At 33.6% G+C, this 25,612-nt stretch overlaps 2 protein-coding genes across 3 annotated transcripts in view; one reads left to right on the forward strand and one right to left on the reverse strand.

The window, feature by feature from the left end:
• Window positions 1-3,962: 3,962 nt before the first annotated feature.
• On the reverse strand, window positions 3,963-12,785 carry LOC135131938 (guanine nucleotide-binding protein G(o) subunit alpha-like). The gene is made up of 5 exons (XM_064059809.1): window positions 12,400-12,785; window positions 11,993-12,338; window positions 11,695-11,938; window positions 4,733-4,907; window positions 3,963-4,685 (listed from the first exon to the last, which is right to left on the reverse strand). Exons 1-5 carry the CDS (start codon window positions 12,521-12,523, stop codon window positions 4,495-4,497), a joined length of 1,080 nt encoding a protein of 359 aa, XP_063915879.1. The 5' UTR covers window positions 12,524-12,785; the 3' UTR covers window positions 3,963-4,494.
• A 191-nt stretch (window positions 12,786-12,976) lies between these two features.
• Window positions 12,977-25,612, forward strand: part of LOC135131937 (uncharacterized) — a 28,174-nt gene continuing 15,538 nt past the window's right edge. The window contains exons 1-2 of one of the 2 annotated variants that reach the window (XM_064059808.1): window positions 12,977-13,224; window positions 18,738-19,223. In XM_064059808.1, the coding sequence (XP_063915878.1) occupies window positions 13,087-13,224; window positions 18,738-19,223 (624 nt within the window). In that variant the 5' untranslated portion in view covers window positions 12,977-13,086. The remainder of the gene's footprint in view (window positions 13,225-18,737; window positions 19,224-25,612) is intronic. The other variant, XM_064059807.1, reaches the window with a different exon arrangement.

Below are 25,612 nucleotides of genomic sequence, written 5' to 3' on the forward strand. Positions count from 1 at the left end.
AACTGATGTTAAAAACAATCAACCACATTAATTAAGACGCAGTAACTATAAATAACAACAATTATATGTAATCATTAATTAAGTGTAATTAAAAATACTGAAAATAGACATCGCTACTTAAAACTAATGGCTTATCAAGTATTAATTATGAGTTGTTAAAACTGGTTAACTAACCAATTACGGTAATTAAGCATAATTCCACTACATTAGTAACAAATTAACTGGTAATTAATTCTAATTAAGTATTACGAATTAATATGTAGCTTTTTAAATATTAATTAAGTAATTCATAGTTAACTGCATTGTAATGTTGTTGATATTTAGGTTTAGTTAACTAGCTCTAAATTATGAAATTATAGATCATCATGTCTCTTAAATAAGGTTATTTAATGTATTTCTTTATATTAATTATCTAATTGTATTATAAATACTTATAATTTACTTTAAGTGCGTACTTCGAATTAATTATATTTGATTACTAATGAATTCATTACTACTGTCAATATATAAAATAATACAGTCACTAGAATTACGCTCTAACATATTGGTAATTAATTGTAAATACGTAATATTAATCAAACAAAATTAATAAAATATCAATCAGAAATTATAAATAGCCACACTTAAATGCAATAAAAAAAACTTACATTAGCCGTAAGTACTCAAAATTAATAGCTAATCAATTATTAATTATGAGTCATTAAAAGTGGTTAACAACCAAATGGCGGTAATTAAACATAACTTGACAAAAATAATAACTGACCAATGTATTATTATGGACAAATCAAACTTAAATAACAACAGTAATTATGACTTCTACCAAATTAATTGTAATTAATTCTAATTAGATGTTACCAACGGCAGTTAAACAACACCTATTTCTACGAACTACTAATTAAGTACGTAACTTTATTATTATTAATTAATTTTCCATTTATTTTTATTCAGTTACGTGCTGTCCCTTAAGTACATGAATAACTTAGGTTATTACTTTGGATTACTTAATTTTTGTCCAATAAATTACATTCGATTACTAGTGAGTCCATTAATTGGTCTTAACGAAACTTAATTAATTTATTTTAAGTGATTCTAATTAATTTCTTCATTCATCGATTAATTCTTTATAACTAATAAAATTAATTTTTGAATTTAAAATTTCATTTCGTTTCCTTGTAGCTGGTTTCTAAATATTAGTTCAATGATTAATTATTTACTTTTCGAACGATAGTTAAGGGAACTACTACACCAGAGTTATTTTAACGAATGTGTAAAAACATATTCCATTACGTTTTAGCAGACGTAAAATACGAAAATGTACACTCAATTTCTTCTACTTACTTATAGAACTTACGTACATTTTATCAGTTTTGAAAATATTAAAAAATTTCGGTTTAACGCTGTCAAAGTTTTATATTTGTGAAATTTATTAACTTTTTAGTTTATTAAACATTAAGTCGATACTTTATGTATATTTCGCACAGCAGCTGGAACAATTTTCCAAGGTTATCGAATTTTTAAAAATATATCAAAATTTAAACATAAACTGAAACTGTCGTCTATTTTCGAAAAATAGTGTCGAAATTATATATATAGACATTTTAACCATGAGCATTTTGTGGAAGTTCATTTTTATATTGAATTCAAAAAAAAACTAAAAAAATTATTAATACCTACGTTTTACTTTATTTAACTAAGAGCTCCCCGCCGTTCCTCAAAACGTGCAATCGCATTTACGTTTATTTAAAAATGTATAAATAGTAAATAAATATTTACAAAACTGATACTAAATCAGATTTAAATAATAAAAACCAAAAACGATTACGAAATACACAAAGCATACGAAAACGTCATTGAACTTACCTTAACTATGACTATTTCCAGAAAACGAAAATCCAAAAAGCCTGAAAAAATACGCCAATTAAAAGAAATTTCCGCACTTGTCCACCTACAAGTTCTGTTTTAGTAATATGATGAACTCTCTCAAACATTAAACTTTATACATCACGCCAAATTAACTTATAAAAGCACCCGGCACATTAAAAAGCTCATTTGAGAATACAGTTCGTTTCCTATATTTATATATCCAGTTATTTTTAAGTTAGTGTTTTTCGTTTTCCCTATGTTTTCGCCATTCTCAACTTTATTAGTTTCTTTACCCGCATAAATCGCCTGCCTCCAACTTAGCAAAACAAGCAAACTTTCGGACCACTCATATCTTTTTCAATGTCGCCCGTCTATTCTTATAAAAATTTAAGTTTTTATCCAAGCTTTGAGTGCTTGAAACCGGTTATTCGGAAAAATCACCTGTCGATTTCACTCAAACGGTTACGCGTTGGTGGCTGTTTTATTCGCTATAAAAATATGATTCTTTGTGAGATGATTGATGTAACGCACACGTTTGAGATAAATTGACTGGTGCAACCTAGACCTCAATTTGTGAGTGACAGGGCCAAACTTTTTTAAATTTGACGGGATTTAGCAAAAATTTTGAAATTGGGGATTCTCGGAAGCTCTTATCGAACTCGATTTTTTTATAAATATTTATTGAGTTATCATTTATAAATACGACATGTCACCGCTTACGTCGGATGAGTCACTTTAGATTAAACATCGCATAAATCTCGACAATACAAAAAGAAAAATTGTCGTATGAATCATAACCGAAATAAAAATAGCGCAGTGTAAATGACCCATTTAATCTTGCTTCCGCCTAGACCGGAAATGAGCTTTCGAATTCGCAAAAAGCTTACGCCAGACGCAAAGTAAATGTCGAGAAATGTGAAGAATCCGCCGGTTTAAGTCACCCAGGTAGAATCCAGCGGACCACCACATTGTTAGCGACTTTCCACTACCCGCCCTCGCTTGAACCCAATGACCGCATGTAATTTCTCTTTCAGGATGATTACAGCAACCGTCACTGTTTTTAAACAATGACTCACACTTTTATGTACTTTATAAATTTCACGACTGCCGTTTGTGTCTTTCATCCGTGTTTACTTTTTTCCTCGCGAAAAAATTTTGGTACACGATCAAAATATTTCGAAATTGGTTGCTGGGGCCCTGAAAACGCGTAAAAAAAGACCGCCGCTCGCTCTTGACCTGAACAGTTGCTTCGCTTAAATCGTCAAAGTCTCCAATGTCAAGTATAGATTATGATGTTCTTCAAATTAACGCGGCGTGGGCGTCTTTGATCCGAAAATCGCGCTAATTGGCAGTCGTCAAAAATTTTCCAAAATTTTCAAAACGCCACTTACGTCACATGCAAAGTTCATCCTCACGTTTTGCGCAACTTCAGTCTGTGCACCAAAAATCGCAGAAACACGAACACTGAACTAGACGCGTCGCGACGCTTCCGACGTCGAACCAGCAGGAGAACTGTTGTCGGCCCCGAGGCCGTTGCCTCGTTTTGATGTAATACTGGCCATTAGCCAAAAATCGCATCCTAAAACCGAAAAAGTAACGTTTCAAGGGCCGCCGGCTCGGCCCATCGTGCTGATCACATTCGAACCATTCCTATTTTCGCACCTAATAAAATTAGCCCGCGACAAACTACGAGCTATTAAATTAAAAAATCGTCACTCCTATATATATATCGTGTTTTACGAAAGTCTTTCGCTTTTTCTTCCGTCTGGTCGTCCTACATTTTCTTTTTCTCGTGTTTTCACTGCGTCCGCAAAAATAGTCTGCACGCAATTTCGTAATGATTGAAGTTACCAAGTGGACGATTTTTGAACAGAGGGGTCGATGTGCTGCGAAATGGCATCGTCTCTCCCGGCTATAAATACGCATCGCGATTATTTTATTTCGAATGTGTGTGTGTAATACCTACGCCAATCCTTTCTTTAATAGTACTCTGTCCTTGAAAAAATATTTCCGGCCCAGACAAAATGGCCGAAAAAAAGCAACGCAATTGTCGCAAAACAATCCTCGTGCCGTTTTCAAGGTTCGCTAAATAAAGAGCGCCGAGTTTAAAACTTTATTGAAAAAAACAACACTACAAAAACGAGAAAATACAAAAGTAAACTTATTTGTAAAGCTACGCTATCTTTATCACAACGCGTGATTACATCGTTACAAAAATATTCGCACAAATTTTAAGGCCACTGTATCACAGGCGTCAAGATGCAACCTTAGAGGCAAGTTTGAAGATTGATTCTTAAATAATTTCTTCGACTCTTTGAACACATCATGAGATCTATTTTAAATATGCCGCGCCGCAACGGGGGGAGTGGTCGTGCTTGGCCAATCACAAACACGAAAAGAGAGCGCGTGCGCCGCCGCCGCCAATCGCGACCGACGACGCACCAATCACAAGCCAGGATCCGGGAAGCGGGAAACGGGAAAAGGGGCCGTCGCGGCGCCAGATTTTTTCAAAATCCACTAATACTAACAAAAATACAACTAAAACTGCCACGATTTCCGAATACACAAAATAAAATATTAAAAATAAAAATGGCAGCTAAGGAACTCTGTCAAGACTACAAGCGTAACTCTCTACAATAAAGTAACCTGTCCCAGATTGGTGGAAATGACCATCTCCATAACGGCTTGAAAGACGACTTGGACGTTGGCGGTGTCAGTGGCAGTAGTGAAATGCGGATAGAGTACTTTCCGAGAGTCGGCGTTTTTCAACACGAATTTGTGTTGGATGAAGAGAGCGCCCCTGTCTACGTCCCCGTCCGGTCCTGAATTATCAGCAATAACGCTAGAACTCGACTCAGGCGCAACTTACCTTTGTAGTCCCGAAAATAAAGGCGCAGGTGCCGCTGTGAGTATAAAATTTTTTCCCTGAACAAGTCGAACTTGTTCAGGAAGAGTACGAACGAAGCCTCGCGGAAGAAGGGGTTGTTGACGATTTGGCCGAAGAGGTTGAGGCTTTCGTCCAGGCGGTTGACGCTGGGGTCCTCCTGTAACGAAACGGGAAATTGTTGTTGTGGCCAAAAAAAAAAAGTTTTGTTTGAGCTGTTGTTAAGTTTACGGTTCATTAGTTGGAAAAAATGTCGCGGCATTTTTTCATCTCTAATCGAAGTAAACAAGGATTTTTTTTGCAAATATTTTTCTAAATCTGAGTAATTTCTGATAAGGTTGCAACGATTTCGGTTAAAGCGGTACTGTTTAGATAAAAATCTGATGAAAATGCGTCAATTTACTAGATTAATTGCGTCAGTGGTTTTTTATGAACTAAAAATAGCCATGCCGTCCCTAATAACAATTATATTAATTTACAATTAACGTTTTTTCGAAAAAAATGTCGAAATTATTGCACAAAGAATACTTGTCAGGTTATTTTTGATTCAAGATTAATAATTCGTTAGATGAAATTGATTACATTATTAATTTGTTCAGCTGTTGTTCGCTAGTAGGAATGTCAGTAGTCAACGGACAGCTGAACCGATTACAAAGAACGATTTATATTTTTTATTATTTATTATAATTATATAATAATTTATTTATAGCTGTTATAATATAACCAAACAAAATAAATCCTGTTCTTATAGAAGTCGTTTTTGTCTACTTTAAATTAATATATAATAATAAAATAGATTCTTAATTTATCGTTAACTGAAAAATTTTCAGATCAAAAGGAAGTTTTGTGTAATAACTTGATTTAAAAAAATATTTTTAGGTGTTTTTTAAAACTGAATTAAATAAAAAACAAATTTAAGTTTTTTAAACCTAAAAGTAATATAAAAAGGAATTTTCATAATTAAGTTCTGCGATATCTTATCTCTGTAAGGAAATTCTGATGCGCCAAGCTTAATTCGCTAAATATACAACTGTAAAATTGTGTTTTTATCGTGACACTATAATAGTGTATATCATCATTCATCAGCTTCCGATAGATAAGCATTTTAAGAAAAAAGTTGTTTATTTTAGTCAGGAAATTCCCAAACATTCATTTCTGCAATCAAAGCTTATCAGAGTTTAACCAAAAAGATTACGTACAGTTGTTTACGCAGAATTTTTGACTCGGAAGCACAAGTACAGACACTGCATACAATTTTTTAAATTGCTTTAACAAAAAAAGCATCTTAACAAAATTTCAGAAAGGAGTATTTGAATTTTTGAAAAAAAAAATCTGCGGTGTTGGGCAAATAGAAGCGAATTGTTATAGACATTTAATCATTCCTGATATAGCAATTAGGGTTCTTAGGGATCCTAAAATAAAGTACCATATTCTCAAATTTTCTCGAAAATGAGGTGACTCTTTCTTGTTTTGATCAATAAAATAAAATATTTCATTCATTCATTTTTCTGCGCCCTGTATAAGCAATTCTAAATTAAAATTTATAAGGTGTGGCGTTCAGAATTTACGAAGTACGGTGGTCGTCGATTATAAAGAAACTTAATATTACTATGCAAACTTTTGAGGTGACGCCATCAAATTGTAAGTGGAGACAATTAGACAAATTTTGTTTTTCGGTTTACTTATCTACGCGATATTCCTAAAATACATATAAAATTTAACAACAACCAGTCCGGTAGTTTTGGCGATTACGTACCCAATACATATCACCATAGACAGACCGAACCGACAAGAGACAAACCGAGAGAAAGAGAGAACAGAGAGAGCGAAAAGACAAACAGATAAACAACAAAATGACACAGTTACAACAGAACAGAACAAACAAATAGATCACACAGAAATGACAGCCAGAACAAAGACAGACAGAATGGACCGAACAGAATCAACAGAACGGACAGAACAGTATAAATAAAATATAGAACAGACCAGACGGGTAAGAACAGAACAAACAGAACAGACGAGACAGAGCAGAACAAACAAACAGAACCAAACAGACGGAACAGATTAGAATATACGGGACAAGACAAATCGGACGGATTACACAGAACAGACGGGACAGACAGAATAGACAGGAGAGACAGCACATACGGGACAGATAGAACAGCCGAAACAGATAGAACGGACGGGACAGATATAACAGACGGGACAGATACAACAGACGGGGAAGATACAACAGACGGGGCAGATACAACAGACGAGGCAGATGCAACAGACGGGACAGATACAACAGACGGGTCAGACACAACAGACAGGTCAGATCCAACGGACGGGACAGATGCAACAGACGGATAGATACAACAGACGGGGCAGAATAGATAGAACAGACACGACAGAACAGAACAAACAAACACAACCAAATAGACGGAACAGATCAGAATATACGGGAGAGGACAAAATGGATAGATTAGATAGAACAAACGGGACAGACAGAATAGACGGGACAGACAGAACAGACGGGACAGACAGAAGAGACGGGATCGATAGAATATACGGGATAGATAGAACAGACAGATTAGACAGAAGAGACGGAAGAGATGGGGACATATAGTACAGACGGGATAAATAGAACAGACGGAAGAGATACAACAGACGGAACAGAACAAATAGAACAGACACCACAGAACAGAACAAACAAACAAACAGAACAGAAAGACGGGACAAAACTGAACAACGGGACATAACAGAATAGACGGGACAAAACAGAACAGGAAGGATAGACAGAGCAGAACAAACAGATTAGACAGACGGGACAGATCAAAATAAATGGGATAAGACAGAACAGACGGGACACATGAGAACAGATGGGACAAATGAAAACAGATGGGGCATATGTGAACAGACGGGGCAGACCAAACATACGGGAGAGACAGAAGAGACGGGATATACAGAACAGACGGGACAGACAGAAAAGACGAGACAGATAGAACAGACGGGGCAGAATAGATAGAACAGCCACGACAGAACACAACAGAACAAACAAACTCCACCAAATAGATGGAACAGATCACAATATACGGGACAGGACAAAACGGATAGATTAGATAGAACAGACGGGACAGATAGAACAGACGGACAGACGAGACAGACAGAAGAAACTGGAGAGACAGAACAGACGGGATAGATACAGCAGACGGGATAGATACAACAGACGGAACAGACAGCATAGAACAGAACGAACAAACAAACGAGACAGAACAGGACGGACAAATCAGATTAAACAAACAGAACAGGACAGACAGAGCAGAAGAAACAAAACATACAGACGAGACAGATCAAAATAAATGGGACATGACAGTAGAACGGAACAGAACAGAACAGACTGGACAGAACAGAACAAACAGAGCAGACAGGCGGAACAAGACAGATAGGAGAAGAGGGACAGATAGAACAGATGGGACAGAACAGAGCAGATGGCAAAGAACAGAATAGATAGAACAGAAGAGAACACACGGACAGAAGAGAACAGACGGGACAGAGAGAAGAGACGAGATAGAGAGAACAGACTGGATAAACAGACAGATGGGACAAAATAAAATAGACGGGACAAGATAGAAGAGGAAGGACAGAACAGGACAGACAGAGCAGAACAATCAAAACAGGAAAGACAAAGCAGAACAAACAGAACAGAACAGACGGGACATATGAGAACAGAGGGGACATATGGCAACAGATGGGACAGAAGAGATGGAACAGAGGGGAACAGAACAGAACGGGGCAGAAAGGACAGAAGAGAACATAACAACCGGAACAAAAGAGAGCATAATAGACGGGACAAAAGGGAACGTAACAGACGGGACAGAATAGAACGTAACAGACGACACAGAAGAGAACGTAACAGGTGGTACAGAAGAGAAGAGAACAGAACAGAACACAACCAATAAAACGAACAAACAGACGGGATAGAACAGAACAGACGGGATAGAACAGAACAGAACAGATGGGATAGAACAGAACAGACGGGATGGAATAGAACATGCAAGACGGAACAGAACAGAACATGCAAGACAGAACAGAACAGAACATGCATGACGGAATAGAGCAGGACAGAACAGAGACAGAACGAAACAGAAGGGACAGAGTACAACACACGAGACAGAACCAACAAACAAAACAGACAGAACGAAACAGACATGGAAGAAACAGACAGAACACAATAAATGCAATAGAAAAGAACAGCATGCATAGAACAAAACAGAACAGACGAGATAGAACAGAATAGGCGGGACAAAACAGAACAGAATGGACAGAGCAGAACAAACAAAACAGACAGAGGGGACAGATCAAAATAGATGGGACAGAACAGAGTAGAACGGAACAGACTAGATAGAACAGAACAAACAGAGTGAACAAGCCGAACAAGACAGATAAAAGAAGAGGAACAGATAGAAGAGATGGGACAGAACAGAACAGATGGCAAAGAACAGAATAGACAGCAAAGAACAGAATAGACGGCACAGAAGAGAACAGACGGGCAGAAGAGAATAGATGGGACACATGAGAACAGCCGGGACACATGAAAACAGACGGGACACGTGAAAACAGACGGGACACATGAAAACAGACGGGACACATGAAAACAGACGGGACACATAAGAACAGACGGGATACATGAGAACAGATGGGAGATATGAGAACAGACGGGACAGAACAGAACAGACGGACGGACAGACAGAACAGATAGGACAGGGAGAACAGGGATAGATAGAACAGATGGCACAAACAGAACAGACGGGACAGACAAAAGAAATGAGACAGACAGAACAGATGAGACAGACAGAACAGACGGGACAGATAGAACAGATGAGACCGACAGAACAGACGGGACAGACAGATCAGACGGAACAGATAGAACAGACGGGATGGATAGAATAGACTGATCAGATAAAACAGACGGAACAGAACATAGAACAGACACAACAGAACAGAACAAACAGGCAGACGGGACAGAACCAGGCGGTCAAAGTAGATTAAACAAATAGAACAGACAGACGGGACAAAACAGAACAACGGGACACAACAGAATAGACGGGACAAAACAGAACAGAAAGGACAGACAGAGCAGAACAAACAGAATAGACAGACGGGACAGATCAAAATAAATGGGACAAGACAGAACAGACGGAACAGGCAGAACAGATGGGATAGATAGAATAGACGGGACAGATACAACAGACGGATCAGATACAACAGACGAGACAGATATAACAGACGGGACAGATGCAACAGACGGGGCAGAATAGATAGAACAGACACGACAGAACAGAACAAACAAACACAACGAAATAGACGGAACAGATCAGGATATACAGATACAACAAACAAATAAACAGACAGACGAGAAAGAACAAGGCGGACAGAGCAGATTAAACAAACAGAACAGACAGACGGGACAAAACTGAACAACGGGACAAAACAGAACAGAAAGGACAGGTACAGCAGAAGAAACAAAACAGACAGACAGGACAGATCAAAATAGATGGGACATGATAGAGTAGAACGGAACAGAACAGAACAAACAGAGCAGACAGACCGTACAGAGCAGGACGGACAATGAAGATTAAACAAACAGAACAAACAGACAGGCGGGACAAAACAGTATAGACGGGACAAAACAGAATAGACGGGACAAGACTGAAGAGGAAAGACAGAACAGGACAGACAGAGCAGAACAATCAGAACAGGACAGACAGAGCAGAACGAACAGAACAGATGCGCCGGACAGAACAGACGGGACATATGAGAATAGAGGGGACATACGGGAACAGACGGGACAGAACAGAACAGATGGACAGAACAGAACAGACGAAACAGAGAGGAACAGAACAGAACGGGACAAAAGAGAGCATAATAGACGGGACAGAAGAGAACATAACAGGCGGGAGAGAAGAGAACAGAACAACCAATAAACAGAACAGACAGACATAATGGTCAGACAACCAGGACAGACGGGACAGACAAAACAGACGGAACAGAACAGAACCGACGGGATAGAACAGAATAGACGGTATAGAACAGAACAGACGGGATAAAACAGAATAGACGGGATAGAACAGAATAGACGGGAGAGGACAGAACAGACGGGATCGAACAGAACAGACCCGCATAAAACAACAGACAGGATAGAACAGAACAGAACATGCAAGACGGAACAGAGCAGAGCAGAACAGGCATAGAGACAGAACGAAACAGACGGGACAGAGTACAACATACGAGACAGAACAGACAAACAAAACAGTCCTACAGGCAGAACGAAACAAACACGGAAGAAACAGACAGAACACAATAAACGCGATAGAACAGAACAGACGGCACAGTACAACACAGAACAGAACAGGAGGGACAGAACAGAACGACAGACAGAACAAACAGAACAGAAAGGACAGAATGACAGACAGACACAACAGACAGGCAGACGGACAGAACAAACGGAAGACCTATTTTTTTCATATTCTAGGGGCTATGAAATGTCGAGAAAACATAACGTAGCCGCTCGTCAGATATACTTTATTATTGCTATTACTTTTGTCTGTAGTTATATTGTAAAAAGGAGTTTTCCCTTAATAAATTAAATTAATTAATTGATTGTAATTAAGTATGCTTCCCCAGCTTACACTCAGGAAATAGTTACAGATATTTTTTAGACTAATATTCATTCATGGTCTCAAAAGCAGCTTATAACTGGAAACCTGCATCTTAGTTTTGTATAAGGTGCAAACGCCAAAAAAAAATCTAATACTTTTGTAAAATTAGAATCAACTAGCGTTCCAAAGTGAAACAACTAATTGCGTCAAAATTGTGTACATTATTTCGTTGGCATTTATTTCAAAGTGTTAAAACTTGCAAAAAAACAGAATCCTGTAAAACCGTAAAAAATATAACATAATTACCAATAATGACATATCATATCCACTCAGAGAAACCACAAATAGAACAGCCCGGACGTCATCAAAGCAATAAATCCACTTCCTCCTCTGAGACCTCTGCCCACCAACATCATACATGCTGACAATCATATCATTAATCCGAAAATGAGTTTCAATAATTCCTTGAGTACGTACACGCGCCCTCAACACATCCGTCGGTGTTGGCACATATTTAGGATCACAGATTCGTTCCATATTTTCAAATAAACTGCAAACAACAAAATAATTAGCTCCACTGCAAAACCCCCAAACCACCACTTACTAAAGCGCAGAGTCGTTCAACTCGTACTCATAGCCTCTAGCTACCGCTAATCTCACCCCCCTGTCTGACCACAACGCTTGTAAAGAAGCTGCCACGTTCGGAAGCACAGTAAAACTCATATCAAAACAGCTGCGACTCATCAGAACAACTTGAGCGTGAGTTTTGTTCCTTGGCTGCTCCAAATTAATACGTAGGATACCCATGCCGGCCAAGACATACTTCATGGAAGCTAAAAGGTTGTCTAATACTGTGGGTCTGAAGCTGCTGAGCTCGGCATGGGTGAACCCGTCGGCGTGGATGATTTTCATCTGTTTGACCAAGGTGCTTTTGCCGCTCTCGCCGGCACCTGAAATCGGGCGAAAATTGAGTTGTTTTGGAGGAAGTGAGTCACTGAGGTGTTGGCTTACCGAGAAGCAGGATTTTGATGACATTGCTCTGCTGCTTGGCGAGCTCTCCGAGCTGTCTGTCGATTTCTTCAGAGCGCTTCCGGGCCTTACCTTCTTCACGTTCTAGCGATAAACATGCACCCATGGTTTGCACATCACGGAAAGGTTCATTAAAATGATGGGCTTTAATGGAGCTGTGATAGGTTAGCCAGATGGGGTTTCATTATTGGCTCAAGGCCATTTGTATTAAGGACACTGGAAGAAGCGGCGGCGCAATTGAGTTAGAGGCGATTAATGCACAACACAACGATCACAATTACGGTAAATTAGGGTTTTAAATAAATAACGAACAAAGGAGTATTGTTTATGTAAATGTCAAAAAATGCACAGTGCTGCCCCCTACGCCAAACGTCACGGCTCTTTAAAAAGTGAAATTACGTAATTGAAAGCGGTGGCATTTCAAAAAGTACAGACGAATTATTAAGTGAGAATTTGTACTTTTTATGTGTGAACAATTTTTCATTAATCACTCTTTAATCGAGATTTTTTTTTAAATATTAGGGAATTTCCGTGTTAGTCAGTTGGCGTCCGTGGAAATGGCCGTTTTTCGTTTACATTCCGCTGTGTTCTGTCATAATTTAAATCGGTGATTTTTGTCGCTTTATTTTTCTTTATACTTTGTTTCAAGTTTTATGTATATTCTTTACAATGAGTACGTTGGAATCGTCGGTCTCGATAGGGCCAGATTCGAAGTTTTACAAAATGAAGCAACTGGTGAATGCCATTCAGCTGTATTTTCAGACGAAAAGGGAGGACACCGCTATGGTTATCAACATGCATTTGCAGGTAGGAATAATTTTTAGGCGTTTTTAGGATTTAATGGAACTTCAGAAGACAGGTTTTCTATGTCTGTGATGTTTACTTACACGTAAAGACCCAAAGACAACAATGTCACCAGTGGCGGTCCGTGAATGAGGGTAAACTTGGGTATAGTTAGGTTAACTTTGAAAAAGTGTCAGGAACAACATTTGGTTCTATCTTAAAGGGCAGATTTGTTCATTTATTAGACGTTTTAACACTTTTAACATTAAAAAATTTAAATGTCTAATTACAAGACAAATTTTGGCAATTTCTATTCAATAAAAAATTAAGCTAACTATACACATTAAAAGAATGCAGTTTTACCATCACTTTTATACCTTTCATGATAAACATATGCAAATTTATTATTTACCAGAGGTTTGTGCAATGACGTATTTGAATTTTGTAGTAGTTGTTATAACGACTGTGACGTCACGTTGACACAAGTGACATCTGTAACCACGTCATTTTTTCTTACAAAATCACGGTTACTTCGACACACATGCGCATTTTATTCAAAAGCTTGATATTTTATAGTTTTAAAACTATGGATGCATTGTAATAGAATCAATTTGACGAAAGGTTAATTTCAGGCTCTTTTGACATTTCATAATTCCGTTTCTATTTGTGTGGCAAAATTTTTTTTTTTTCGCTCGAAAAACTTGAGGACGTCATTTTAAAATTTTTGCTTGACAAAAGGCACAAAATATTATGGGTCTACATCCGTGGTTTATCATTATTAGCATATTCATTTTTTTATCGCCTTTTTATTTATTTTTACAATAGGGTTTTTTATCTTCTCTTTTGTAATGGCTTTTTTTTGTTGTATGTATTTCCGACTTTTTTGTCACTTTCTTTTTTTGGCGTGTTTTTTTGTGCCTTTTTTACTGCAATATTTATACACAATTTTTTACTCAATGCGCTGTAACTTGCCAAAGAACCAGTAAAGTTAATTGCCGTTTTTTTTGTTGTTTGTTGTTTTCAATCGCATTTTTTTGCTTTTATTTTGTCTTATTTTTTTGTGACCTTTTTGTTGTCTTTATTTTTGTCACTTGTGTATTTTTCGTTCCGTTTTTATACCTTTTTATTGTCCTCAATTTAATACCCTATTGTAGTTTGTTTTTTCGGTCGGTTTTCCGACTATTTTTTTTATAGCATTTTTTCTCTCCTTTTTTTTTACTTTTCTTTATAGCGTTTTTTTGCCGGTTTTTTTTGTGTTTTTTTTTTGTCTGTATAATTTTGTTGCCTTTTTTATCGCCCACTTTTCTTGTTTTCATCGTTTTTTTCTTCCAAATTTTTTTCTCTTTCCTCTGTCGCATTTTTATCTCCCTTTTTATCACATTTTTTTCGCTTTTGGTATATTTATTGTCTACGTTTTTCATCTCACTTTTGTGTTGCGTTTATTGGTCCATTTTTTAAAATTTTTTTGTATCACCTTTTTTTCCCACCAATTTTTTTGGGCGTATTTTTCATCTCTTTTTTTAAACCCTTTTATTATCTTATTTTTTTATCTCATTTTTTGCCACTGTTTTGTGGTCTTTTTGGAACCTTTTTTTATCCTTTTTTTATCGCATTTTTTGTTGCATTTTGTTTCTCTTTAACCGCTTTTTTGCCCTCTTTTTGGGGGTTTCTTTTTGTAGAGTATTTTTTGTTTCATTTTTATACTCTTTTATCGTTTTCAATTTTTATCTCATTTTTTGCCAATATTTTATAGTCTTTTTCGAGTCTTTTTTTTGTCCTTTTTTAATCACCCTTATTGTAGCATTTTTATCTCTTCTTTTAATCACCTTGTCATACTTTTCGTTCCTTTTTTAATCCCCTTTTATTACCCTCGTTTTTATTCCCATTATCACTTTTTTCATTCTCTATTGATTTTATTTTTTATGCTTTTTTCGGTTGATTTTTTGTAGGTTTGTTTTTAACATATTTATGTTATATAGCATTTTTTGTCATGGTTTTAGTGGACTTTGTAGTTTTTTAATATTTTTTTTGTACATAAGTATTTATATTATAGAATTGTTTTTGTACTGGTTTTTGTGGAGTTTTTGTAATCTTTTTTGTTGCCTTTTTTATGTTTTTTGTCTTTATTTCTCTTTTTTTGTCGTTTTTGTACTCTCCTTTATTGTTTTCTTTTTTGTAGCATTTTTGTCTCTTTCTTTAATTGCCTTCTCATCATGGAGCATTTTTCGTTCCTTTTATAATCCTCTTTTATTATCCTCACTTTAATCCCCTATTGTGTTTTTTTTGCTTTTTTCGGTCGATTTTTTGACTGTTTTTTTAATAGCATTTTTGTCTTCTTTTTTTACTTTTCTTTATGTGTTTTTTCCCTTCCACAATTTTGTTGCCTTTTTATCGCTAATTTTTTAATTTCATCGTGTTTTTTTTTTCATTTTTTCTGTTTCCTTTGTGGCATTTTTATCCCCTTTTTCCGCCTTTTGTCATATTTATTGTCCACATTTTTCATCTCTCTTTTATGTTGCGTTTATTGGTCCTTTCTTTTTGCTTTTTTTTCAACGACTTTTTGTCGCGTTTTTTTCGTCTCTTTTTTTTGCACTCTTTTATTATCTTCATTGTTTATCTCATTTTTTGCCACTGTTTTGTGGCCTTTTTTGGAACCTTTTTTTGTCCTTTTTTAATCGCATTTTTTATTGCATTTGGTCTCTCTTTAACCGTTTTTTTGTCCCCTTTTTTGGCTTTCTTTTTGTAGAGTATTTTTCGTTCCATTTTTATACCCTTTTATCATCTTCATTTTTTATCTCATTTTTTTTGCCAATATTTTGTGATCTTTTTTGAATCTTTTTTTTTTGTGTTTTTTTAAGCGCCTTCTTGTGGCATTTTTGTCTCTTTCTTTATTCACCTTGTTGTCATCTTTTTTTGGCCTTCGTTTTATGGAGTATTTTTCGTTCCTTTTTTAATCTCCTTTTATTACCCTCGTTTTTATCTCCACTATCGCTTTTTCGTTTTCTGTTGATCTTTTATTACTTTTTTTTTAATGCTTTTTTTGTCGGTAACTTGCAGGTTTTTTTTAATGTTTTTAGGTTATAGCATTTTTTGTCATGGTTTTTGTGGACTTTTTGTAACCTGTTTTTGTTGCCATTTTTGTTTTTTTCTCTTTATTTCGCTTGTTTTTTCGTTTTTGTCGTCTCCTTTATCGCTTTTTTCGTTTTTTGTAGTTTTATTTTTTTTGCTTTTTCGGTCGATTTTTTTTGTAGCTTTTTAATATTTGTATGCTTTATAACATTTTTTGTCATGGTTTTAGTGGACTTTTTGTGACCTTTTTTTGTTGCTTTTTTTTTGTTTTTTGTCTTTATTTCTCTTTTTTTTTTCTCGATTTTGTAGTCTCCTTTATTGATTTTTTTGTAGCATTTTTATCTCTTTCTCATCGCCTTCTTGTCATCTTTTTTTTGGGATTCGTTTTGTGGAGTATTTTTCGTTCCTTTTTTAATTTTCTCTTTTATTACACTCGTTTTTATCCCCATTGTCGCTTTTTTCGTTTTCTGTTGTTTTTTGTACCGTAAAAAAGCAAAAATTTTTGTTTTTTCGGTCGATTTTTTTGTAGTTTTTTAATGTTTATATGTTTTATAACATTTTTGTCGTGGTTTTTTGTGGACTTTGTGTAACCTTTTTTTGTTGCCATTTTGTCTTTTTTTTAATCGCGTTCTTGTCATATTTTTTTTGGCTTCGTTTTATGGAGTATTTTTCATTCCTTTTTTAATTCCATTGTATCACCCTCGTTTTTATCCCCATTATCGCTTTTTTTGATGCTTTTTCGGTTGATTTTTTGTAGTTTTTTAGTATTTTTTATGTACATATATTATAGTTTTTTTTTTTCTAATGGTTTTTGTGGAGTTTTTGTAACCTTTTTGTTGCCTTTTTTGTTTTTGTTTGTCTTTATTTCTCTTTTTTTTCTCTCTTTTTTGTCGTCTCCTTTATTGCTTTTTTTGTAGCATTTTTGTCTCTTGCTTTAATCGCCTTCTTGTCATCTTTTTTTTTGGCTTTCGATTTGTTGAGTATTTTTCGTTCCTTTCTTAATTCCCGTTTGTTATCCTCGTTTTTATCCCCATTGTAGCTTTTTTCGTTTTCTGTTGTTTTTTTGTACCTTTTTTGCTTTTTCGGTCAATTTTTTTGTAGCTTTTTAATATGTTTTATGCCCATATAGCATTTTTTTTTGTCGTGGTTTTTGTGGGTTTTTGTAGCTTTTTTGTTGCCTTTTTTATGCTTTTGTCTTTTTTTTTCCCTCACTTTTGTCCTCTCCTTTATCTCTTTTTTTGTGGTATGTTTGTCTTTAATCGCCTTGTTGTCATCTTTTTTTTGGTCTTCGTTTTTTGGAGTATTTTTCGTTTCTTTTTTAACCCCCTTTTATTATCGTCGCTTTTATCCCCATTATCTCTTTTTTCTTTTTTTTTTTGTTGTTTTTTATCACTTTTGCATTTTCGATGGTCTTTCGGTCCATTTTTTTTGCAGCTTTTTATTGTTTTTAAGTTTTATAGCATATTTTTGTCATGGTTTTTGAGAGCTTTTTGTAACCATTCTTTTTGCCTTTTTACGTGTTTTGTCTTTTTTTTTTGTTTTTCTCGTTTTTGTCGTCTTCTTCGTCGCTTTTTTTTGTGGCGTTTTTTGTCTTCCATTTTTAATTGTCTTTTTTCGCCTTCTTTTGTTATTTTTTTATCACTTTTGTTATTGCTTTTTGTCGCATTATCCGTCGATTTTTTGTCGCTTGTTATTCCTAATTTTATAGCATTTTAAACCCACAGTTCTTGTGGATTTTTTGTAACAATCTTTTGTCGTCATTTTTATTGCTTTTTTGTGGTCATTTTTATTGCTTTTCTTTGTCACGTATTTTTCGTCCCTCTCTTAATTCCTTTTTTTATACACATTTTCATCCTAATTGTTGCGTTTTTTCGTCTTCTTTTGTTGATTTTGTCATCTTTTTCTTGTTTTCGGTCATTTTTGACGCATTTTTTCGCCTTTTCGAAGTTTTTGAATCATTATTTTTGTGAACTTTTTCTAACCTTTTTGGTCGCCTTTTTATACTCTTTTATTATCTTCATTTTTATCCCCTATTGTCACTACTTTCACTTTTTTTTTGTCGCTCGTCCAAAAATTTTGCGAGGATTCCAAATAAATTATTCCGAGAGAGCAATTTTGATAGAATTTTCAGCTTGTTATATCGGTAATTTGAAAGTATGAGTCGAAAATGCATCGATCAAAGACAAACTTTTCAAAATCCACGGCTGTCTTGATCGCGTTTTTTATTACTGTCTTTATGTTGTCTAGATTCTTCGATTTACTCCAATTTTTCTACGTTTCGAAGACTATTTTTTGTTCATCTTCACGATTAGATAGATGATTTAGTTGGTGTTACAGAGTCATTGTACAACTAAAACTTCGTACTTCTACTTTAGATCAAAAATGAGTAATTTTACAACCGTACAAAAAATAATATCACAACAGACTTTGAAAATCGTTTTTTTAAAGTCACACAAAATTCTTTTCAGAGCCTTAGCGTGACAATCGACCTCAGCATCTTCGACCCCCACTCCACCATCGCGCCGCAGTTTTTTGTAAGCTTGTACGAACTCATGAACAAGATGGAGCAAAGATCCTCCTTCGCTTGGAACTGCGTGGACGTCCTCTCCAACATCTGCCGAAACCCGCCCGCCCGTCAAGCCCTAATCCACACATACCAATTCGTGCCCAGCCTCTCCAGACTCCTAAGCGACCAGCTATCGAACGAAAAAAAAATTCGACTACTCCGACTGATGCAAGACCTCACTTGCGGCATAAAGATCTCGTGGCAAATACCGCACTTGCCTCACCTAATGGTCACCCTAAGCGAGTGGATCGAGAACTCGAACGAGGAAATCATCACTCTATCGATGGGGATTTTGGTAAATTTGTGCTACAAAAACCTGCCGGCGATTTACACGTTGTTGGGGAACGTCGACGTTAAGAAGATTTTGCAGATTTGCTCGGCGATGAGTGTAGGTTTATTATCATTATTATTAGAGAGCGGATTTATAAGCACAAAAAAATTAAGAATAAGCGCTTAAATAAGCAACATTTTCAATAAAAAAGTTTTATTTTAAGCGAAAAAGCATTAAAAACATAATCATATTACAAATCAAAGAACACTTCTTAGAACTTTGGATAAAATATTATTACCAGTACGCGGGAATTTGTTTCACCGCTGCAATCCCCCAGTTGAAGTAAGGTGTGTTTTACGGCGAGTAGCGGGGACGCCTTGATCTGGTCCACAAGGTTGTAGCCAGTGCGTCGCTAGGAGTGTTTACAGCTAGTAAAAAAACTACTTCTATATTACTATATTACTTCAAATAATAATACTTCATGCCCTTTTTAATTTTTCAACCACAGGACCACAGATTTGTAATCTTGAAATGTTATATTATGTTGAAATAGTCCAAAAGAAAAATATATTTGTAATCAAACTATCGCCGCGACAGCACTGGTTCTAGCGTATGAGATACAATTCCGCGCGTTGATTATTACAATAATCCTAGACTTTATATTTTACACACGTATTTCAGTTTTCTTTAAAACAATTTATGATTGTAATATGTTCCAAGTTGTCCACTGTAAAATTTTTTCGCCGATCATTTAAAATGTGTTTAAAATTGGAGAATGTGCGTTCAACATCCACACTCATGGTTGGCGCAAATTTGAATTTTGCAACTAATGTTGAATCTAACTCCAAATTTTCCACCTTCTGGCCTTGTAAAACACGAGCAACGTCGGAAAGAACACCGAAACCTGCATTTTTATTTAACACTTCGTCAAGTTTTTGAGATACTCTAGTACCAATATCACCCCTTACTGCGTTTGCTTGTTGTTTAAATTCTTTCACTAAGTTTATGGCATCTACCAACAACATGTTGGGTTTTTCTAACTTTTCTATTACCTCACATACGAATTGATAATTGCTTCCTAGAAAAGCTAGATCTTGTCGCAAATCTTTGTTTTCCAAAATATTTATGCAATCTTTAATCGATTGAGAAGAATCTTCGCTAAACTCCGTAACTACTTCCTCAAATTTTTTGATATATTTGTCATAATAAAATGTGACCTGTAACCATGTTCCCCACGGGGGCAATGGTATGTTTGGAAATTTTTCCTTAAAATGTTGCACTCTTATAAGTGGGGCTTTAACAAAAATCTTTTTACCATTTGCCACTAATTTATTAACAGTAGGAAACTGCAAACGTATTCCTTCAGCCACTCTGTTTAAACCATGGGCAATGCAAGTAGAGTGAATTAAATTGAGGTACAATATTTTCGGTAAAAATATTCTGCTCAGTATAATATTTTTTCGACAAGTTACCTTTACCGATATATTATTATACAATTGTTCAGTGGAAAATATAAATGTCATATAACAATTTTTTTGTTACAGTAACTAATTTTAACGATATGTTTTTATCATGGAAGTTATGTATATTATTCATTTTGTTCAGTAAATAAAACTATTGTCCTGTAAAAATAACGAAAGCTTAGTTAAAAATGTTGGATGTACAGTAGAAATCATAACATTCAGTAGAAATTGAACAGGTTTGTTAGAAAATTATGATGTTCTTTATAGTTAACACCCACACATGATACATAACCTCATTATTTTTTTAGAATATGCATGTTAATCTTTATTACATATATAGAATCATTTATTCAGTGGCGTAGCTAACTTCCACTGCCCCCCCCCCCCCCCCCCCCCCGCAGTTTATAGTAAGCGCCCCCATACACCAAATTTAAAAAGTAATATAAAATTAATATGAAATTACTGATTTACCAGTAGTGGCGCCGAATAACACAGATTTACAAATAATAATAATTTATACACATATAATTTTTAAAAATTGTTAATTGATTATACTGGCTTCATTCGACGTTGTCGAGAGTTCATAAATTCGCGTATGACACTGTCGAGATCTAATTTTTGGGATCGATCACACTCAATGCTCAACACAGCTAAGTTGGTTAATCGTGTTTGACTCATCGTGCTTCGCAAATACGATTTAATTAATTTTAATTTAGAAAAAGATCTTTCTGCCGTTAAAAAATTATTGTCCATAAACAGAAACTTGGCAATATCTGTAATTTTAGTTATTTTTGCTGAATAATTTCACCAACAACATTGTTTTTAAAACTAACGATTTGCCCACAGATTGCACTAGAAATATCTTCTTCGTATTTATTTGCCAACTTTGATGCTGCCTCCACAAATTTTTCATCTGTACTATTCAACATTTCCTGTGGTTCCAGAAAAGAAAAATAGTTTCTGACGTTTTTCATGCTTTCAAACCTATCTTTAATTTGAATGTTTAAAATATCAAGAGCAGGATAGAAAACGGTTGTTTTAAATTTTTCAGTGGGATCTTTGAAAACGGTATCTTCACATAATTCGTCATGAAACAGTTTCACTTTTTTTATACGTTTATTTGAAAAAGAATTGTTAATTTTCCAGGTATCAGCACATTTCCTTGATTCCTCCATTATTTGTTCAAAATTGTCACGTATACTTTGAAATTTGTCTTTTAGATGTTCCATCCATTTACAAACCTCATCTAAAGTAATATTTGAAGTTTTTGAGACTAAATTAACATTTTCTAAAATTTTGCATTGAAATACTAATAGAGCAACAAATTCAAATGAATCCATTTTTTTACGAAGAGCTACAGCTTCATCTATTTCACTTTTCTTTTTTGATGTTAAAATAATTTCAGCTCATAACTGTTGAGAGATTATATCTAATGGCAATTAGAGAATTAAATCTCGATGACCATCTGGTGGGGCATACCTTTTTTAAAGTTTTTTTTTTTTATAACACACTTATCATTTTCTTTCATCTCAATGTTAAGTTGTTGCCATCTCGGTAAACTCTCACTGAAATAGACGTATATAGCATTTATTAAATCATAAAATGCGGAAATTCCTGGTACATTCTTAACAGAATCATTAAGGACTAAATTGAGGTTATGTGTAGCGCAATGAACATATTCTGCGTAATGATGTTCTTTCAAGTTCTTCATTTTTTTTTTATACCATTTTCCCGATTTTTTAATTTTCATTTTCTGAATTTGATATCACAATTTTTCGTTTATTCAATGCCTCGATTTTCCAATTTTCAATATTTAGATTTTACAATAATTTTCGTGTTTTCGACCGCAATTTTTCGATCTTTAAGTTTCTCAATTTTTAATCTTTCGATTTTTGAATTTTCGGTTTCTTCATATTCTCAAGTTTTTCGATTTCTCGAAGCTTTCATTTTATACTTTTGCGTTTTTTCATTTTGAGTTTTCAATTTTACAATTTTTCTATTTTATAACTTTTCCATTTTGTTTATTCAGAAAGTAGAAAATTCTAAAAAATGAAAAATCGTAAAATTAAAAATTTGGAAAAAATTGAAAAAACAAAAAATTGCAAAATCGATAAAACGGAAAATCGAATGGAATTTGTTTTTACGATTTTTTAACTTCGATTTTTTAAATTTTTTAATCTGTATTTCAATTTTTCGATTTTTGGAATTTTCTTTTTCTCATATCTAGGTTTATCGATTTTTTTGTGTTTTTCGATTTTTCCGTTTATCTTTTTTTTACGTAAATATTTCAATTTTGAATTTTCCGATTTCGGCCTATTTCGATTTCTCGATCTTTTGAAGTCTCAAGTTTTCGATTTCGATTTCTTGGTTTTTCGATTTTCAAAATTTTCGATTTTTCTAGTATATATTTTAAATTTTCGATTTTTAGAATTTTTCATTTTTTCCTTTTATAATCTTTATGTTTCGATTTCCCGATTTTAATTTTTTAATGTGTTTCAATTTTTCTATTTTTGGAATTTCGATTTCTCATATCTTAATTTTCCTATTTTAAAAATTTTTCGATTTCTCGATTTTTAAGTTTTCGCTATCTCAATTTTGGGAATTTTTCAATTTCTATATTTTTCAGATTTTCGATATTTTCATTTTTCCATTACCTTTATTTTTTCAATGTTTCTTTGGATTTTATAATTTTTTGTTTATTCAATTTTTTACATTTTCAATCTTTGATTTTTTAAGTTCTTGATTTCCAATTTTTTTATATTTCGAAGCTTTCATTTTCTACTTTTTCAGTTTTACAATTTTTCTATTTTATAATTTTTCGATTTTGTTTATTCGAAAAGTTAAAAACTCGAAAAAATGAAAAACTGAAACAATGAAAAACTAAAAAAAGAGAAACTTACAAATCTAAAAAAAAAAATGAATGAATCGAAGAATGGGAAAGAAGAAAAATCATTCGAATTGAAAAATTGGAAAGTTCAAAAATTGTAAAATCGAAAAATTATAGAATCTTGAAAATTGTGAAGTCCAAAAACTGTGACATTCAAACACCGAAAAATTGAAAAATTCCAAAAACGAAAAACTGAAAAAGTGAACAACTTTAAAAATTATAGTTATTAGGAGTGTTACATAATTAAAATGAAAACTAGAAAAACTGCAAATGAAAAATTAAAAAAACGGAAAATTGAAAGCCGAAAATTGAAAAAATAAAGAAAATTAAAAACCCACACGAAAAATTGACGAAATTAAAAACTGAAAACTCGTGAAATTTGCAAAGTCTAAAATTTGAAACATCTAAAAGTTGGAAAATCAAAACTGAAAAATCGAGAAATCGAAAATTTTCAAAACTGAAAAGTCGAAAGATTGAAAAATCGAAATTTTGGAAAATCGACAAACCGAGGAATTCAAACTGAAAAAAGATCGAGAATTCAAGATGTCGAAAAATCTAAATATCTAAAATTTAAAAAATAGAAAAATTACAATAACGAAAAATTTAACATTAAAAAAAACACAAAATCAAAAAGTCGAAAAATCGAGAAATTGAGAAATGGAAAAATGAAAATTTAGAAAAACCAAAGATCGAAAAGCATAAAAAAAATTAAAATCGGGAAATCGGAACGTAAAAAAAATAAAATCGAAAAATTGAAAAATTTTAAATTTAAAAATTCGAAAACTTGAAAAACCGAAAAACTGAAGAAATGAAAAACTAAAAAATCGACAAATTGAAAATATCTCAAAACTGAAAAGTCGAAAAATTGAAAAACCCAAAAATCGATTTCCGGTAAGTCGAAAAATCAAAATTTAAAAAGTTGAAAAATGAAAATATCAAAAAACTGAAAAATATAGAGATTCTCAAAATTGAAATGTTGAAAAATTGAGAAATCGAAAACTTGAAAAAAAGAACGAAAAGTAAAAACATTTTAAAATCAAAAAAACGAAAAATCGAGATGTAAGAAATCGAAAATTCTAAAATCGAAAAATTGCAAAACACGTTGAAAAGGTTAAAATCGGGAGATCGAAGCATAACAAAACATAAAATCGAAAAATGAAGAATTTTAAAAATCTAAAAACTTGAAGAAATAAAAAATTGAAAAATGGAAAATCCGAGAAATCGAAATTAAAAAATTGAGACATCAAAAGTTCCGTGAAATGGAGAAATCGAAAAACCGGAAAATTTAAAACTGAAATACATATTTAAACTTAAAAAAAAACGATTAATCAAAATATTCAAAATTCGAAAAATCAGAAATTTTAAAAATCGAAAGATCGAGAAATCGATGTATCAAAAAAGTGAAAAATTGTAAATTAAAAAATTGGAGATATTGAAAAATCCCAAAATTGCAACAACGAAAACTTGAGAAATCGAAAAACTGAAAAATCGATAAATTGGAAAGAGGAAAAATCGAAAAATCAAAGAATTGATTAATAGAGAAATTGAGAAATGTATAAATGAAATTTTTTTTTAAATTGCAAAAATTGTAAAATTGAAATATCGAAAAAGTAAGTAAACTAAAAATCGAGAAATCAAGAAATCGAAAAATTGTAATTCAATTTTGTTTTATTTTTCCACAAAAATTTCGATGTCGAAGATAAAAATTCAATACGGATTCATAGACCATAGGTACACTGTTACTTTTTTTTAATTTATATAACATTTATTTGACAAAATTGTAGAACTGAAGAAACGAAAAATAGAAACATTGAAAAACTAGAAATTGAGAAAAAATTAATGAATCAAAGAACGAATTAAATCGAAAAATATTCGTAAAGTCCAAAAACTAACATTTCAAAGATCGAAAAATTAAAAAATTCCAAAAACGAAAAATTGAAAAAGTGAACAACTCTAATAAAAATTATAATTATTATTACATATCTAAAATGAAAATTAGAAAACCTGCAAATCAAAAATTGAAGAAACGAAAAATTGAAAACAAAAAAAATTGAAAAATCCAAAAACTGAAACATTTCAAATTGAGAAAAAGAAAAAATATAAAAACTCGTTCCTCGCGCGTTAAAATATCTCGATTATTAATCACCTTTATCAAC

The sequence above is a fragment of the Zophobas morio genome, unplaced genomic scaffold, assembly GCF_036711695.1.
Source record: "Zophobas morio isolate AGI-343-1 ecotype UQ-CSIRO unplaced genomic scaffold, CSIRO_AGI_Zmor_V1 ptg000021l, whole genome shotgun sequence".
NCBI classification, from domain to species: Eukaryota; Metazoa; Arthropoda; class Insecta; order Coleoptera; family Tenebrionidae; genus Zophobas; species Zophobas morio.